The following is a 16,922-nucleotide window of genomic DNA, read 5'->3' as shown; positions in this document are numbered from 1 at the left end:
AATGCATACAAGAAATCATGCATAAATGTGCCTAAATGTATTTCAGCTGCATCAAAACGAAACTTTTGGACCAAATAAAGAGTTCTGAGCATACAACTCCAGTTAAGACGGCTAGAAACCACAAATACACCCAGCAATCTGGGTATGGTGATGGACTGTCACCTGAACCTTCAGAGGCACATAAAGACTGTAACAAACTTGGCCTTCATTGACTTAATGAACATGTCCAGGGTTACAGGACTAATATATTAGCATGACCTTAGAAAAAAAACAAATTCATGCATTTATCTTTAGAATTGATTACTGAAACAGTGTCTTCACAGGTCCTTCTAAAAAGTCAGACAGCTGCAGATGGTCCAACGTGCTGCTGCCTGAATCCTCACTAACACTAAGAAAATGGATTTTTCATATTATGTACAGCTCTTTGAGTTGTCTTGCTACTTTACTTTGCAATATGCTTGGCCCATCTGCCTGTCCAGATGACGTCATATATGCCTGCCTCTCCACTTGGCGTCAATGGAGACAGAATTTCCACACTGGTCGTTTAGGAAAATTAGTAGCTACTCTGACAGATCCACGTGGAAAAACATGGCGAGCAAGCAACAGCTCCTACCTGAGAGGGTTCACAAATATAAACATGTAGAGACATCCTGTGATTGAGCCCATAAACTTCACCACTATTGGCAGACTGTAGAAAAACAGAAAAAAAATTATTGTCGCTCTTGAACAACAAGAAGTGACTTTGAAAAAGTGGTTGCAGAGGCTGTGACAGGCAGCTCATTTTTTGTGCGGATTGTGTTTGTGTCAAGCATAATGAGCCATTAAGACATCTATTAGAAGGTGTCCAGCAACAGGTGGGTGCGAGGCAGTGCTTGGATCCTGTTTCCCCCCTAAACTCAGAGAAAACTTCAGTCACTCTGAAACTTTCACAGACATGAGTTTAAAATGAAGGAAGAGTTCAAGTGGGAAACCTTTAGCGGCCTTAATAGAGAGACTTGTTAAAACCCTATTATACCTTGACATGTTTTACACAAATAACTACCCTATGCCTACCAGATATAAAATATTATCAGAGAACTTTTCTTGTCTGATTGGCCTGAGATTGACTAATATCAGTGGCTCTTTGAAGTTAATGAAGAGCAGTGAAATGTGTCAGAGATTTCTTTCCCGTAGGATTTATTGTTATGTTCCAGCAGGTTTGGTTTCACCCTGGAAGCGAAATTCTTGGTTTGAATAATAAGAGGCTGCGTATCCTTGGGGGAGATCCAAGACCAAAACCTGTATAATGGGACTCTCCTGTCAGATTCTTCACCAATGAAACAAAGATAAATGTGCTTGAACAAGTGTGTTTGTTTTGATTCTTAGTAGCTTTTACATGGCGGCAGTTCATATTTCTGTTGGAAGACTTTGAAGCAAGTATGTGGAAAAAATCCAATTGAAGAGGAGATGGCATTATTTTTGGGATAAACAAAATTTTCTTTGTGGTTTATACAAGGGAAATAAGTGTATCCTAAGTCCCAAATGTTATTTTAAAAAAGTCTGTAATCTTTGTGTAATAGTTCAGACATTTACTTTTGTTATGACATGTTAAATAAACATGTCATTTTTGTCTACATGCTTTTTAAAATATAATTATATTTAGTGTAGTTGCAATGAAGTGTCATTGGAAATGCTGTAAAAGCTCATTAGTGCCAAAAGGAAGCTGAAAGAGACAGTAGCTTCAATATTGACAGTGGCTATCAGTTAGAAAGGGTTATTGTCATGGCATCTTGTCTGTTCGTATTTTTCAGGCACCCAAAAGGCTGTTGTTTAAAAAAAAAAAAAAAAAGATAGAGAAAAAAGAGACTGTCAGCCAGCCTAATAAGCTGTCTTTATTTATTGACTTTTGTCAACACAACAGGAAAGTCTTCATAGCAAGTGTTGAACAAAAATACCCAATGTCTCCTTCATGTCTAGGTTTATTGTAATAGGTTGCTGACATACAGTCTGCATCTGAATTATACTCGGACAGAATTCATATTGGCAAGGGACACTGGAAATTTTTATTAAGTTTAGTTTTAATCCTAAATTGTATCATAACAACCTACTCTTACCCACCAAAGGGATCCCAAATAATGCAATCTATTAACCAGAGTTCCAGTTTTCCTCCTTTTTTCAGCAGCTAAAACACAGAATATTGTAAATCAAAATACAGACTCCTGTATTATTTCAGCTTGAGTTAAAATTATGAAGAATAAAAGAATCTTATTTTTGGTTTTCTGTCATGTCTTAGGCAAGAGTGTGTCTCTATGGAGGAAAACCCTCAGGTGTTCTTTTGCTGCTGCGAGGGTAACTACTGCAACGAGCGATTCACTCACCTTCCTGACTTGATTGGCAGCAGGACCCGAGGTGAGTGGTGATAAATGCGACCTACCTACGCACTGTGAATGCTTTTCCCTTTTAGATTATACTGCAGCATCATTTTTGAGCCATAATCCTTAATTAGCATGCACTTTAGCAGCTGCAACACGGCACAGCTGTTACACTATTTAGTTCCTCTGCCAAAACTGTCGTTTTCTTTATATAATTTCTAATTTTTAAAGCTTAAAGTTGAACATAGATCATCTGTTGCTTTGAAAGCTTTTATACTAAGATGTCATTTGTTGAAATCTTTGCACAAACTGATGATGAAAAGTAGATTCTAGATATGATATACCAGTTTAATGATCTGTCTTTTTAAGAAAAACTTCATTCTTGATCTAATTCTTTGCACAAAGACTTGTTTCGTCTTTGCTCACTTCTACCTGTATCTAAATTAGTCATATAGTGCTGTGGTTTAGACACTAATGTGAAACGTCTGCAATCTAAGCTGTTCTGCATTTTTGTTTTTATTTAGTATTGAATAACTTGGCAAGTATGTGACTTGAATATGTAGTAGCAGTAGTCTGCCTTCCTATAATAAGTCATAGTCACTTTAGTAAATGGTTACATAGATGCTTGAAAACTCAGAAGACTTTAGGTGCTGTATAGTCCTCCCCATTTCATCAGTATTACATGGTCAACGATACTAGTAATTATGCTCCATTTAAATCACTTACATTTGATCTGTTTTGTGGTAGATTTTTGCTCACATCAGGAGTTTTAGCTGGCCAGTTTGATTTTGTTATAATAAAGCGCTGGACCCATCGAGATTCAGTCAAACAGAGGCAGAGTTTTCCTCTGGTTCAAAAGCTATGCTTACATTTGTACTCTATTTTGATCTAAGCTATTGATAACTTGTCACTATTATTATTTTTCTCCCATCAGTTTGGATTATGTTAGTAGAATCTTTATCTGTTTTTTATTTTCTCACCAGTCATCAGTTTCTACAGGGGGGGTTTTCAGAGCTGCTTTACAACAAAATGTGATGTCGCCGGCCTGCTGACACATGCCCTGTTTGTCCTTTACAGTGAAAATCCGGCCTCCGCCCCGTGTGCCATCAATGCTGAATGTTCTAGTGTACTCTCTGCTGCCGCTGTGTGTGCTGTCCTTGGCCCTCGTTTTGGCGCTGTGGATGTACCGCCACCGCAAACCTCCTTATGGACACGTGGATCTGAGCGAGGTGAGCTAGGCCATAATCTTACCAGACTTTTTATTACAACTTATATCAGGAGGTGATTTAATGTGTCAAAGTCATTATATATATGTTTTTTTCATGGAATAATTTGGCTGTAATCCTGCTTGTTTATTTAATCAGGATCCTGGACCAGTCCCTCCTTCTCCTTTGGTGGGTCTGAAACCTCTGCAGCTTCTGGAAATCAAAGCTAGGGGGCGCTTTGGCTGTGTTTGGAAAGCTCAGTTAATGAGCGAATATGTTGCTGTAAAAATCTTCCCTGTTCAGGTAAATTAGAATAGGAATATTCTTACTTTTCCTACTCCTGTATTGGATATTAAACATAAGAGAAAGAAAAAGTTAAATTCTTTTAAAGAAAAACAAAATCTCTTTGCATTAATATTTTGTCTTCTGCAGGATAAGCAATCATGGCAGAATGAGCGGGACATCTTCTTGACGCCTGGGATGAGACACGAAAACATCTTGCGCTACATTGCGGCAGAAAAGCACGGAACCAACCTGGAGACGGAACTGTGGCTTATCTCAGAGTTTCATGAAAGAGTGAGAATATATCTCTCTACCTGTTTACAGATTTAGTTTTATTGTTCCTCCTAGAATCAAAGCATCTAATATTTTTGTATGTATGCTTAGGTAATATGTTGAGAAGTCTGCTGCCTTGACAGTTGTTTAATTCAAAATGATCAACACTCTCAACTTAAATAGTCTGTCAAAAAAGTTTGTTGGCAAAGAAGCTGGTTGTTCATCGTGCTCTAAGCACATTAAATAGATGATTTTTCATTAGCTATAATCCTTAATTAAAGATATTGCTGGTTGACTTTAACTCACTTTGTGTCATAAATCAGTAGTTTCACACAGATAAAATTTTAAATGCTTCTTAACTCTTGTAGATGCACCTACTGTACTTGCTTATTTCCACATTTCCCTTTCAGGCTCCATTTTTAGCAGCTTTGCAGCAGCAGTCTGTTAGAAAGAGATTAAGAAACGCTGGTGTATGTGTTTATGCTTGTCCTTTAACCTTTTGTCTGTTTTGTGTGTGAGCAGGGCTCATTGACGGACCACCTGAAGGGCAACACTGTGACCTGGACTGAGCTGTGTCACATAGCAGAAACCATGGCCCGTGGATTGGCTTACCTCCATGAAGACATTCCCAGCTACAAGGGGGAGGGGCCTAAACCTACTATTGCGCACCGGTAAGCAAAGAAAAAATGGATTTAGAAAAGATATGCACTGAAAGCAGTTATGTGGTTTTGGTGCACATTCTCAGTTTCTTTCTCTTTAATTATCAACCCTCCGCAAATGCACTGTTTTGGCCCCTAGTGTTAGTGCATGTTACATTCAGTTAAACAGAGTCTAATCTTTTCAATCATTATAGCTTTGGTACACTTCTGATTTAACCCAACTATTATTAGTCATCAGTGCAGTGCATGCATTGTGGACCTCCTGGGTGTTTCTGACTAAAAGAAGTATTTTTAATCCAATTGGTTGTTAGGTTATGGTACTGATCTGAATCCTGCAACAAAACCTGTCAGTGCAGCACAGGCAAAGGACTGTATGGTAACCTTGAATGTAAATACCACCATTGTACAGCGTCACTGTATTTACATAAAAAGCTTTTAAAACCATAAAGCAATGTTATAAGACGGCTTCTAAATGAGAATTACAGCATTAGTACGGCTAAGACGGTTTTGACATAAAGTATAAAACTGAATGTGATTTGGTCCTGTGCTGGATGATGGTTTATTGAAACGGTTTATTGTGAATGAATTCAAATACAAGTGATGAATCACGCTTTAGTGTTTTTTGTTTTCTTCTTGAGAAAAACATTGTGTTGAAATTGCTTTCCAACCATTGTTTTTTTTCTCTATGTTTGTCATGAGGCAGTTTTTATGTTTTTGATTTTCCACATCAGTTTTTCTTAGCTGAGACTTTTGATGAGTGAGGAGAAACTGTAAATATTTGCCTGAGAAAATGCAGTAGCTTTCTGGCACATTTTTAGCCACACTCGCCATCATCTTCATTTTAATCATTTTTATTACCATTTGTCGGCTCAGCTTGTGTAACATGTGAATCTTGAAATATATACCTTCTGAGTATATTCAGTATATTTGGTTACAACGTAAAAATACTTCAGCATTAAAAAAAAAGACCCTTGCCATAACATCTATTTTCAAACAGTTGAATTTGTCTTTCTTGTTAGAAAGGCAAATTCAGGTGTTTGAAAAAATGTGTATAGGATGTGAGGTGCTGACCAGCAGTGCGCAGTCAGAAAACTGTAGTCACACCAGCACTTTCTCTAAAAATCGACCATAAATGGTTGGAACTGTGTGTAGTAAACTAAGTAGTTCTTGCGCAATGACTGTTGACTATATGGTTTCACTAGCGTATAGCCCCATTTACTCTAACTTTTTGAAACCGTGCCTAGATCGGTCCGAGCACGGTAACCGAGATAACTGTTGAGTGTAAATGGCACGCACATCTGAACCGGATTGTGCCAGATACAACCGAACCAGACACAACTTAATCTAGTTCATCAGTAGGGCTCCGTGCGGTTCAGTTCTGACAGTTTTCAGATAATTAAAAGCGCAGTCAGCTTCTGTAATCATGAAATTTCAGATATTCTTTTTTGTTAAGTATATAATTCCACATGTGTTAATCCATAGTTTTAGTCCCTTCAGTTTAAAACAAAAATTTTTATAGTCATGAAAATAAAGAAAATTATTTGAATGACAAGGTGTGTGTCCAAACTCTCTATCTCTCACTGTTTGGCCTCTTCTCTAAATCTCGATGGTTCTCATTTGATTTATCTAAGATCAGACGTTCCCATTTCCAGGTTGTGCTTGAATGATTTGTTTTTCACTGAAAGCATCTGCATTAAATTATGTGACTGCTGTGACCAAACACCTCCATTAAAAAAAGGCGTTTTAATGACTGCTGTGAAATAAATCCTCCAGGGACTTCAAGAGTAAGAATGTGCTTCTGCGGGATGATTTAACTGCGGTCATCGGGGACTTTGGGCTTGCTGTGCGATTTGAACCAGGAAAGCCTCCTGGAGACACTCATGGCCAGGTAGGAAGAACTTCAGGTTAGGTTTTCACTCTCATCATGACTCTAGGATATGTATTGCATTTTTACATGTTCCATAAAGAATTATTGGAACATAAGACTTTTAGTTGTATTGTCAATAATTTGTACTATATAAAGCGAGGATCTCTTTAGTCCCTTCAATGTTATTATGGAACTCTTTTCACTGATGGATTAAAAAAAGTTTTTTTGTTCTGTCTAGGCAGTAGACAGACTCTTTCTGTTCTGATTAAGAAATCAAGGGTTATTTTTCTAACAGAATAGCATCATTTGTATTTACACACATGTGGGCTCTATTCACAGTTTGATACATCTGCTTTTCTTTAGGGAAATTAGAATGAAGGTAGGGGAGGTTAAAGCAAATTCTCGCCCATGTTTCAGATATTATTTTTTTTACAATCTATGTAAAAACAAAAAGTACAGGTGCATCTCAAAAAATTAGACTGTAATTGAAAAGTTTAGTTGTTTCATTAACTCCATTAATTAAATTAGATAAATTCCACTTAGCTGTTAATTATGATGGTTTCCAAGCTACAGCCATTGAAAATATGGCAGTTATGTTAGATAACTGAAGTAGTACATCAAACCAATAAAAACATATCATTACAGAAATGTGGGTTTAATGAAAAGTATTTTTAATCCCTACTTATAGGTTATTTTGAAAATGTGCTTAATCTAGCAAATTAATACAATTTGCTAAAATGTACTTGTTTGCAATACTTTATAATACATTATAATGTATAATACATTATAAACTCTGATTGGAAATCTGAATTTTTAGAGAGGATTACTTTAGTAGTGTGCTTTACTTGCATCTGCTCTTCATCTAAGATGTTGGGGAGAAACATTGCTTTTTTTTTTAAATTTTATGCAGAATGGGAATATTTAAGAGTTTTACTCCAAATAGTTGACTATAATATTTTAACATTTTATTTTTACAATGCTAACTTTATTCAGACTGTTCTTTATGCATCTGAAATCCCATCCTGGATGTGAATTTTGTTTGAATCCAATATGAATTTCAGGTCGGTACGAGGCGTTACATGGCTCCAGAGGTGCTGGAGGGAGCCATTAACTTTCAGCGAGACTCCTTCCTTAGGATTGATATGTACGCCATGGGCTTGGTGCTATGGGAGCTGGTGTCCCGCTGCTCGGAGACAGACGGTAAGCCAAACAGTGCAAGAATGTTACTTCACCTACGGGTGAAAGGTCACTGTGCTGCAGGCGATCTTAGTAAACATGGGCTTTGTTTTTTTTTTTCATCTGTAGAGCTGTCCAATTGTAGCGTCAGCTTTATTCACATTTAATATTTCAGATATTGGAATCTGAAACTCTTTCCTGTTCTACTGCCTCTCTGTTTCCTGTTCCTGTTCTCCTGCTTTCTGCTCTACTGGGCTATTGTTTCTCCTCAGGTATAGTTGGTGAGTACATGCTGCCGTTTGAGGATGAAATAGGTCAGCATCCTTCCCTGGAGGACCTGCAGGATGTGGTCGTGCACAAGAAGATGCGTCCAGCCATCAAGGACTGCTGGCTCAAACATCCGGTGAGTAAACATGGAACAATGACCATTACATTTCCATCTCAAATACCAGAATATACTACACCCATATGTCCAATAAATCTAGTCAGATTTAATGCTTCTTGGAACCTGTTATAACCCAATTTCTTTAGCTTTGTCTAAAGAAGGATATAAAGAAGTTTCCAAATTCTAAGATGTGAGAGTGAATGCTGTCCCCATCTGGAAATATTGGCCCATTTTTTGAAGATGTGCTTTAATCTGGACAGCCTGTTAATGATTTTTATTTTGAAGTCAGAAATGGCCTGGTCTTCAAAGACTTTTTGTGTTAATAGAGTTGGCAATTAAAGGAACAGTTTGCTCACAATTTTTTGCTACACTGAAGAACTTACCACCACCATAAAAACTTGATGACGGCATTTTGGCTTCACTGCAAAAAAGACAGCAGGTCATTTTAAAGAGGATTGGAGATTTATTTATGTCTGACCATGAGTAGAAAAGTTTTTTTCTCTTTCCTTGTAATCATGTTGTTATTGTGTTTATGTAAGGCTTTGATACATGTTTAAGCATTCAGTAATGTGTGTTGGTAGTCTGTATTTTGCATCTTCATTAGTCAGTTGGTACCTGTCACTGAGATTATTTTCCTTATTTTGTACTAACTGAAAGCCACGAATAACCCTGCACTTTTAGGCCGGTGCTTTCACTGTTAAACACTTATTTAAACGTTAAAAAGAGCGTTGTTTTGATGGAGTATGATGTCAGCCTGCCTTCATGCAGACGGTCTGGAGTGCATGAAATGCACACATTTCTTTTCTAAACTGGACTCTTCTTCAATAAATAAATTTTAGTTATTGTACAGTCTGAAAGTTTCACTTTCTGAAATGGGTAATAAAAGGTGATCCTTTTTCATGATATTGAAATGTTTCTTTTACTAAATTTAAACCATTTACCTGGCAGTGTTTGGTTACTCAATTCTTGAAGAATTTAAGCACTGCAAAAAAGCACAAAAGCTGCCTTTTATCCCAATAATAAATAAATAAAAATGTTGTTGTCCAATTAGTGCTAAGCCAAAAAAACAAAACAAATATATATATGTATATATTTTAAGTCCCACCACTTATTTTTATAGATAAGAAATTGTAAATAAGACATTTTTGACCTCTCCATTTTTATTTTCAGGGTTTGAGTCAGATGTGCGAGACCATCGAGGAGTGCTGGGACCATGACGCTGAGGCACGACTGTCAGCTGGCTGCGTGGAGGAGCGCATCAGCCAGATCGCCAGGACGATAGGCAGCACTACCTCAGACAACCCAGCCTCCATTGTGACATCTCTCATCAACGAGGACCTACCTCCCAAAGAGTCAAGTACCTAAATGGGTGACACCTTGCCTCACCTAAGCTCCTGACTTATGTTCATTCTCAAACCCAAGCTCAGCGGATCTATGTTAACGTTAACAACTCTACCCCACATCCCCCTCCCTGTCACCATAGCAACCTACATGCAGCTGCTCGTTACCTACATACTGATATTTTGTTTCTGTTTGATGTTCTTCTGTGTTTTACTAACACATCCATCTGCTGTAGTTGAATTAGTAATAAGCTGTGTGATGGGCACATCTCATACCACCTCTGTGTCAAACCTTAAACCTAATCATTGCTTCCATGTATTTTTTTAAAAGTTTAGTGTGTCCTGTTGTTTTTTGTTTTTTTTGTTTTTTTAAATCACCCCACGAGCTGCTGTGTATGTTGTAGTTCCCATCTGTGGCCAAATTCTGGAAAAACCTTCGCTCCAAACCTCAGACAACACGCTGCACACCTCGGAAGAAACATTTTGAGACTGTTAAAACAAAAAAAATATTTTCATCTTCCTCAGGGGTTGAAGCTTCTCGATTTATAAATTTGGAGAGTGCTCCCTTCCTTTCGACCTGTGAATTCTTCAGAACGAGATGTAGAGAGAAAATAAAAAAAACAAAAAAGGAACGGAGCACTTTTTGTTTTTTCTTAGGGAGGAAGCAAAATCTGAACTGAGCAGTCATATGGGACTTTGTGAAGATTTCGGACAGATGTCTTGTCCTTGGAACTACCTCTCAGGTATCCAGTAGGCTTCTTTGGAACATTTCTATAAGTTGAGAGCCAAGCTATCCAGCTAGCTAACATGGACATAATCCTGGATGATATTGTTTTTATTTTGTTTTTAATTTTTTTGAATTTCAGAGTTACTTTTCTGCCAGTGCCAGGGGCATTGACTGATGCTGTCTGGAGTTGCAATGTTACACATTCTTAATTTTATCCGTATGCATTTGTGTGCGAGTGTGAGAATGTAATGATTTATGATTGAGTGTGTGTTTTTAAAGTAAAAACGACTAACAGGTAATTTAGGGTTTATCCTTGTGATTGTCATGCATTTTTTATTTTATTTTTTTCAATTCATAGGTGTTTGGTTACTAGACTCAGTCGGACACGGGTCCACAGATACCTCAGTTACTGTATGTCATGCAAGGAGAGCTCAAATTGGTTGCCTTTGTCTCAAATGCAATGCCATAGTTGTACCATAATATGAACACCATACATTGAATGTCCGTTATGCTGCTGTGACTATTCCAGGATACTCAAGGATTTGTAGATGTACATGTATTGTTTGTTAATGTAACACTAACTATCCATGATATTATGTAAGGCTAATATCCTGTTTTTGTGGGTATTTTTTGTGCGTTTTTTCTTTTGACTGGGTAAGCCTTCAGCTGCTTACTCTTCCAGACTGACCTCAGATATTCTGACAAGTACCTCAGGCTTTTTCTACATGTATATCAAGTTGTGTTAATGTATTTTATTATGTTTGAGTAGTTGAAAGAATTTATTGCAGGTGGGATGGCCTCTGTCTTTTTTTTTTTTTTTTTTTGATAGAACCTGACCACTTTTCATGATGTAAATGCCCTACAAATGTAAAAAGAGAGGCAGATTCCTGTAAATATGCTTGTACACATAAGACGCCTGATACGTAAATATTTTGTTTTACATCTATAAATGGGGGGCATTTTAATAAATTTGAGTATCTTTGAAAATCACTTTGAAAAGTGAAACTCGTTTAGATTAAACGCACAAATGGAAGTTTTTAAGTCTTCTTTTTTCTGTTTGTTTTTATGATTTTTACTTAACCCAATAAAAAAAAAAGACAAAATTCAGTTTCTCAATTAAGTGACATAAAACCAAAAAATGTATCTTATACACTCTACAGTTGGAACATTGTACAGTATGAGCACTCAAAACTTGATCAGTGCTCATTTTGCACTGGTAATACCTGGTGAATAACTGGCTCAATTCCTACTGTTTTGAGTCTTGCATCTTCCAAGTATTTTTATTCCACTCAGTATTCTATTGTGCTTTAATACAGCACTCAAATCAGACAGAAACGTCTTCAGCTGGCTTTCCCTTCTCATGAAGGATGGTCATTAAGCTCTATTAATATGTTAACCAAAACATTGCAATAACATTTCTCCATTAGAAATCAGTTTTAATGTCTTTATGTAGTATTTTTTTCCCCAATAAAACCACTATTGTCAAACTCCATGTGCAGTACTGGTCTTAAAAACGATTCTTGCTAAACTGGCTGTGCAGTAAAGAAAAGGTTGTGTGGAAGGAAAAAGTGTTTATATTTTTTGGCCTTTATATACTGAAATGACTTTTCATTGGTTTTGTGTAGTACTTAAACTTTGAAGAACTGAATTTTGTTTTCATTAGCTATAAGCCAAAAATGATCAAAACAAACAGAAATGGACTAAATTATATCGCGTGTAATGAATTTATGTTAAATTTGACTTTCTGAATTGAATTACTGGAAGACATAAACTTTTTGATTTTATTCAAATTTTTTAAGATGCACCTCTAAACAATCAGGGCATTTGCAGTGTTCATTTCAGATACAGAAAGGGGTTTATTGACACCATATCTACCAATCCATTTAGATCTCTAGCCCTGTTTTTTTCACTCTTTTAAGAGAAGTGTTACTGATATCAGTGGTTTATGATATTGAATCATCTTATTTAGAGGTTGTGAGGGTGGCACTGGCATTCAAAAATAAAAATGTGTATATCATCGCGGAAAAGAAAAACGAACAAATATTTTTATGGTTTTGGTGTGGCGGCTTCTGTGATTGGCCACTTGTTTGAACAGTATTGCCTCAATATTAACCTGCTGATGTGACGTTCTGACCTGTTTATAGTGATAGTTTAGCCACGTTGGACAACACACAGGCTCATCTGTTGTGCTTTGATTAGTGGTGTGGAAAGATAGTGATTTCTTTTTTTAACAGTGGTCTGTAGCTCTAACTGATGTGCAGTTTTGGTAAAAAGGACTTCTGGGGGAAAATAATTCAATGCTGAACATTTTTTTTTTATTTCGGGGGGAAACCATCATTGTGTTTGTAGCCACATGACTGACTAATGCAGCACCGTTGGGGTTTACGCCGACAGCGCCCATGTGCACGGTCCAAGGGTCCAGCAATATTTACTATACAGCAATAGTCATTACACTCAGCTGTGACAACAGTTATCCTCTGCAGCCCAACACAGAACAACTCCTCACACCTGGACCATCCTCTGACAGCCTCTTGTTGATAAGGGGGGGTAGGAAGAAAAAACAGACCCAGAGGATTAAAACTTTGGTGCGCAAGCTGATTGTGGCCCAGGTGCTTTTTTTTTTCCGAATCGTGCCAGGCAAACAACATGTCATGTGGTAAAATCTGCTGTGACCGGTTGTTACCTCCAAATGCTGTCTTACACCTAGCTCTTCTGAACCGAAAAAAACCATGTTACCTCATGCAGTATCTTTAGTAACACTAACACGAAGTCGGTCTCATCTTCAGCAACATAAAAAAAATATATAGAAAAAAAAAATCAAGTATTGTGTATATATTTACTTGCTAAATGTAAAGGGTTTCTTCCTTTTTATGTGTGGATCCTGTGAAAGCAAAATCATATTTTTTTTTATTTGCAGTCAATATATTGTTTTTTTTCTTTATTATTACTGTGTGAACGAATGTTGGAACTGTGTTACCTTCCCTGTTTATGTGAACTGTGTATGTGTGCGTGCATGTGTGTGTTTGTCGGTTGGTTTCTTTAATTCAGTATGAATGGAAACTATGTGCATTAAAATACTTAGAATTATAAACTAGATGAGAATACATTCATCTTTTTGTATATGAAAATAAAGTTGAATCCTGATTTAAAAATAAAGTTTGGTGTGATTTCTTTTTATTTCCCATCGGTTAATTAATTAGAACCTAGAAATAGAAAAAGTGCACAAAATAGTCTTAAGAAAACCTGAGTAAAACCTAGATCTATTAGTGCACATGTACACTAGATGGCAGCAAAAATGTAACCAGCATATTTTTTTTTTCTGTTACAATGCACTGTGATATTGGTATTGTTTTTCTTTTTTTTTGCTTGTTAAGTGGACGCATAGGGCTCCTATAATGGACACAATGTTTAATTTATTTAGTTTTAATGTAATGAATACATACTTTTCCAGAACGTGAACTAACAAGCAAAGCAAAAAATAAATAAGATGGATTGATCATATAAACCAGGTAACAGGGAATTGTTTGTTGATTCATATCTATTTTTCCCCTAAACTTTACATTGGCTAATAAAAAAAGATTCTTTATTTACTTACTTTACTTACTTATTTACTTAACGCTTCCTCTCAGATGGTGTAGATATTAGATATATGAATTGTAGGGGGAAAAAAAACAAAGCATACCCTACAATTCAACATACCATCCAAGTCTCTCTGTCACATTCGGAGATCCCTCGTTCATTCCAACATCAGACCTTGTTTGGCTTAGATAACTAATAAGACTTACAAATGTTGAATTTTTACAAATCTCCTTTGACGTAAAACTTTTTTCAGGTAACCGTGATCACGATTTATTTAGTAAGTATTAAATCAAAAGAACTATTCCGAGCTTTATCTTATTTTCGCAGGCACTTGAACGCATCACAGAGTTAGCCTCTGAAAAGCCCCTAAGCCAATCAGAACGCAGCTCATCCCTCACGTGACAACCAGACTCGTAAACTACGATTGACTTCAGAGTTGCCGAGAGTCTGGTAGTTGTCGGTGTACAGTTAGTTTTTCACGAACATCGTTCTGCCTTTGTGAGGATTTATTATCTCCTAAACGGATGCTCCATGATTCCCACGACTTTTAAGAAAATTGAATGCATTATTTTGTGACTTTTCTGAATGCTATGCTTCTAAACTGCCAAGCAGGTGAGTTTTAAAAAGGCTCTTTTACTGTGCCAGCAAAGCAGTTTGTAACCGGGTCTGGCTGCTTTTCCAGGGGCAAACATCATCACATTCATCAGCAAAAAAGAAAGTAGCTTAAGTAGAATAGTTTGGAATCAATTTTATTACTTATTGCTGTTCATTTAGCTTTGTAACACATTTCTGTTACATTGCGTTTGTTACTTTATGCAGAAAACGTTAGCTTACCGCAATATTTCCTCTTAACGGTTAAGTCTACTTAGTTAAACTTCCTAAGAACACTTGTTGAATCAAATAAAATATATATATATATAAAAAATACCAAAGATGAATAAAGGTAAATACTGTGTTATTAAAGTAGTATTTACAATAAAACAAATACTTTATTAACGGTTCTACTACACGTTTGTGTAGTGTTTATACAAGTTAAGTTGTACATGGAATTCAGTCATTTAAACAGCAAAAAATAGTTTATACAAATAAACACAAGGCCGGTCCAATGTTTTAAAAGGCCCGGAGCAGAATTTGGTTTGGGAGCATTTTTTGTTGCACATGATACTTTTAATGTTTTGCATAATCAGTTGCTTCTGTAAATCCAATGATTCTGCTCTATTTAAAAAAAGGTGTTTCAACTATGACTTAAAATAGCAGAATACAAACTTTCACAAATCAGAAATTTTGATTTAAAGTAATATTTTTAGTCTGGAGTAATTTGGTGGTTGCTGTTTTTAGATCAAGGAAGTTCTTGAAGTCTTATCATCTTATTTACTTATCAATTTTGGATTCTTAATGTGTTAGATTGAAATATAATTTTAATAACTCATATTTGTGCTTTTTTTTTAACAAATAAATACTTCTATATAGCAATAAAAAAGCTGGGAATGTGGTACACTAACTGTAACATTAAGGAAAAAACACATATGGCAAAAATTGGTAATTTGATATGAATGCAAATGATTATCACAATACTTTTTTGGGGCTATTTTTTGCAAAGATGATCAAATCTGTCATAAATGCATTTAAAAATCAATAACAGTCTTTTTTTGCAAAGGATTGGATGGCTTGACAGTTGCAGACTCCAGTCAGCACAAAAAAACGAAACACAAACATCCCAATAAAAACAACGCAATCGTAAATTTACAAAAACAGCGACTTACATATTGCTAAATGCGCTTCTTCAGAACCCCAGTGTCATAAAGTAGAGAAACTTTATATCACTTACAATGTAAAAGATAATATTATTATTGCTGATCTCATTCAGTTAAAGTTTCCAATTAGTTAATTAAAACAGTGGTTGAAATAATTGTAGAATTAGTCCCAGAAATACTTCAAGATTGTACAAACATTGTTAGATAGAGTTGAAAGTTATCATGATAATTCAGAATTCTTATGACGTAGAAAAAGTATGGAAATGTGTGATGATAATATGATAGACTTATAACAACCAATAGGTTCTGATTATCTATCCTTGATATGGGAGCTAATGTTACTTTATTTGTTATTCAATTTCTAATCTAAGCATCACCGATTTTGAACTGAAAGCTCCTCCTGACTAAAGCCATTGATTTGTTTTGGATTGGTACATTTCAGCACAACATGTACAATATGTTTTATACCTGAGATTTGACGACTAAAATCATAAACCAGACTGTGGTGTTTCAAATGAAACGTACCCATCCAGAGTTTGCACACTCTGCTTGTAGTTTGAGCTCATAGCTTTTCCACAAGTGCTACTATGAAGGTGAGCTCCGCTTTGCACAGCCTGCAGTCAACTTACTGGTAGAGAACGGAAACGGTAATGTCCCCACAACTTCCTGTCAGGCATTGCACATAAGTAGGGCTGTTTTTCTTGACAGTTTCTTTCAGAGGAGCCTAATCAATGGTTGACTCATTATGGCTGCCTTTAAGAGCACTCACTGTCCCGTGTGTAAGACATGGTGGTGACAGCTTCATACTGTGGGGCTGCTTTTCTTCAGCAGGGACAGGGAAGGTGGTTAGAGGTGTTGGGAAGATAGACAGGACTAAACATGGGGATATTAAAAGGATAACAGATTATATGTTGCAAAGGACTTGAGACCAGGATGGTACAATATAATCAAACATTCAGGCTAAGCAAAAGTTAAATAGTTTCGATTCATTTCGTAAAGTTGGAAAATTGCTGCTCAGAATATGTGCTCTCAGTCGGATCAAATTGGCTTCAGCAAAGAGGTAAATATTTCTATCTCTTGTTGTTTGACACTCAGCTTTAAATGTTTTCTGCTATTTTACAATTGTTAAAGCGATTCTCAATTAGTTGTTAAGATTTTTTTTAATGATCCCAGCTTATAAACCAGCTGTCAAATTCGAATGAACTATGGCTATAAGTATATCAAATAATTTTTCGATAGATTTGAATAATTTAAAATGAGAAATATCAGAATCCTTGAATTCTACTTTAAACATGTCCCAACAAAATTAAAACTGCTCTGGCGA

The 16,922-nt window shown here is 36.2% G+C and overlaps 2 protein-coding genes across 2 annotated transcripts in view; both read left to right on the top strand.

Annotated features, from left to right (window-relative positions):
• Positions 1-10,159, top strand: part of LOC107089450 (activin receptor type-2B-like) — an 18,898-nt gene extending 8,739 nt beyond the window's left edge. Inside the window, exons 3-11 of the mRNA XM_015382235.1 lie at positions 2,273-2,388; positions 3,429-3,580; positions 3,716-3,859; positions 3,989-4,132; positions 4,634-4,782; positions 6,544-6,658; positions 7,699-7,837; positions 8,086-8,216; positions 9,369-10,159. Coding sequence (XP_015237721.1) covers positions 2,273-2,388; positions 3,429-3,580; positions 3,716-3,859; positions 3,989-4,132; positions 4,634-4,782; positions 6,544-6,658; positions 7,699-7,837; positions 8,086-8,216; positions 9,369-9,563 — 1,285 coding nt within the window. The 3' untranslated portion in view covers positions 9,564-10,159. The remainder of the gene's footprint in view (positions 1-2,272; positions 2,389-3,428; positions 3,581-3,715; positions 3,860-3,988; positions 4,133-4,633; positions 4,783-6,543; positions 6,659-7,698; positions 7,838-8,085; positions 8,217-9,368) is intronic.
• A 4,124-nt stretch (positions 10,160-14,283) lies between these two features.
• The window catches only part of LOC107089452 (rho GTPase-activating protein 29-like), a 38,824-nt gene continuing 36,185 nt past the window's right edge, over positions 14,284-16,922 (top strand). Inside the window, exon 1 of the mRNA XM_015382241.1 lies at positions 14,284-14,456. The gene's annotated coding sequence lies outside the window, so the exon portion shown is untranslated. The remainder of the gene's footprint in view (positions 14,457-16,922) is intronic.

The sequence above is a fragment of the Cyprinodon variegatus genome, unplaced genomic scaffold (genome assembly GCF_000732505.1).
Source record: "Cyprinodon variegatus isolate N-32 unplaced genomic scaffold, C_variegatus-1.0 Scaffold253, whole genome shotgun sequence".
Classification (NCBI taxonomy): Eukaryota; Metazoa; Chordata; class Actinopteri; order Cyprinodontiformes; family Cyprinodontidae; genus Cyprinodon; species Cyprinodon variegatus.
This window is presented reverse-complemented; position numbering and strand designations above follow the sequence as displayed.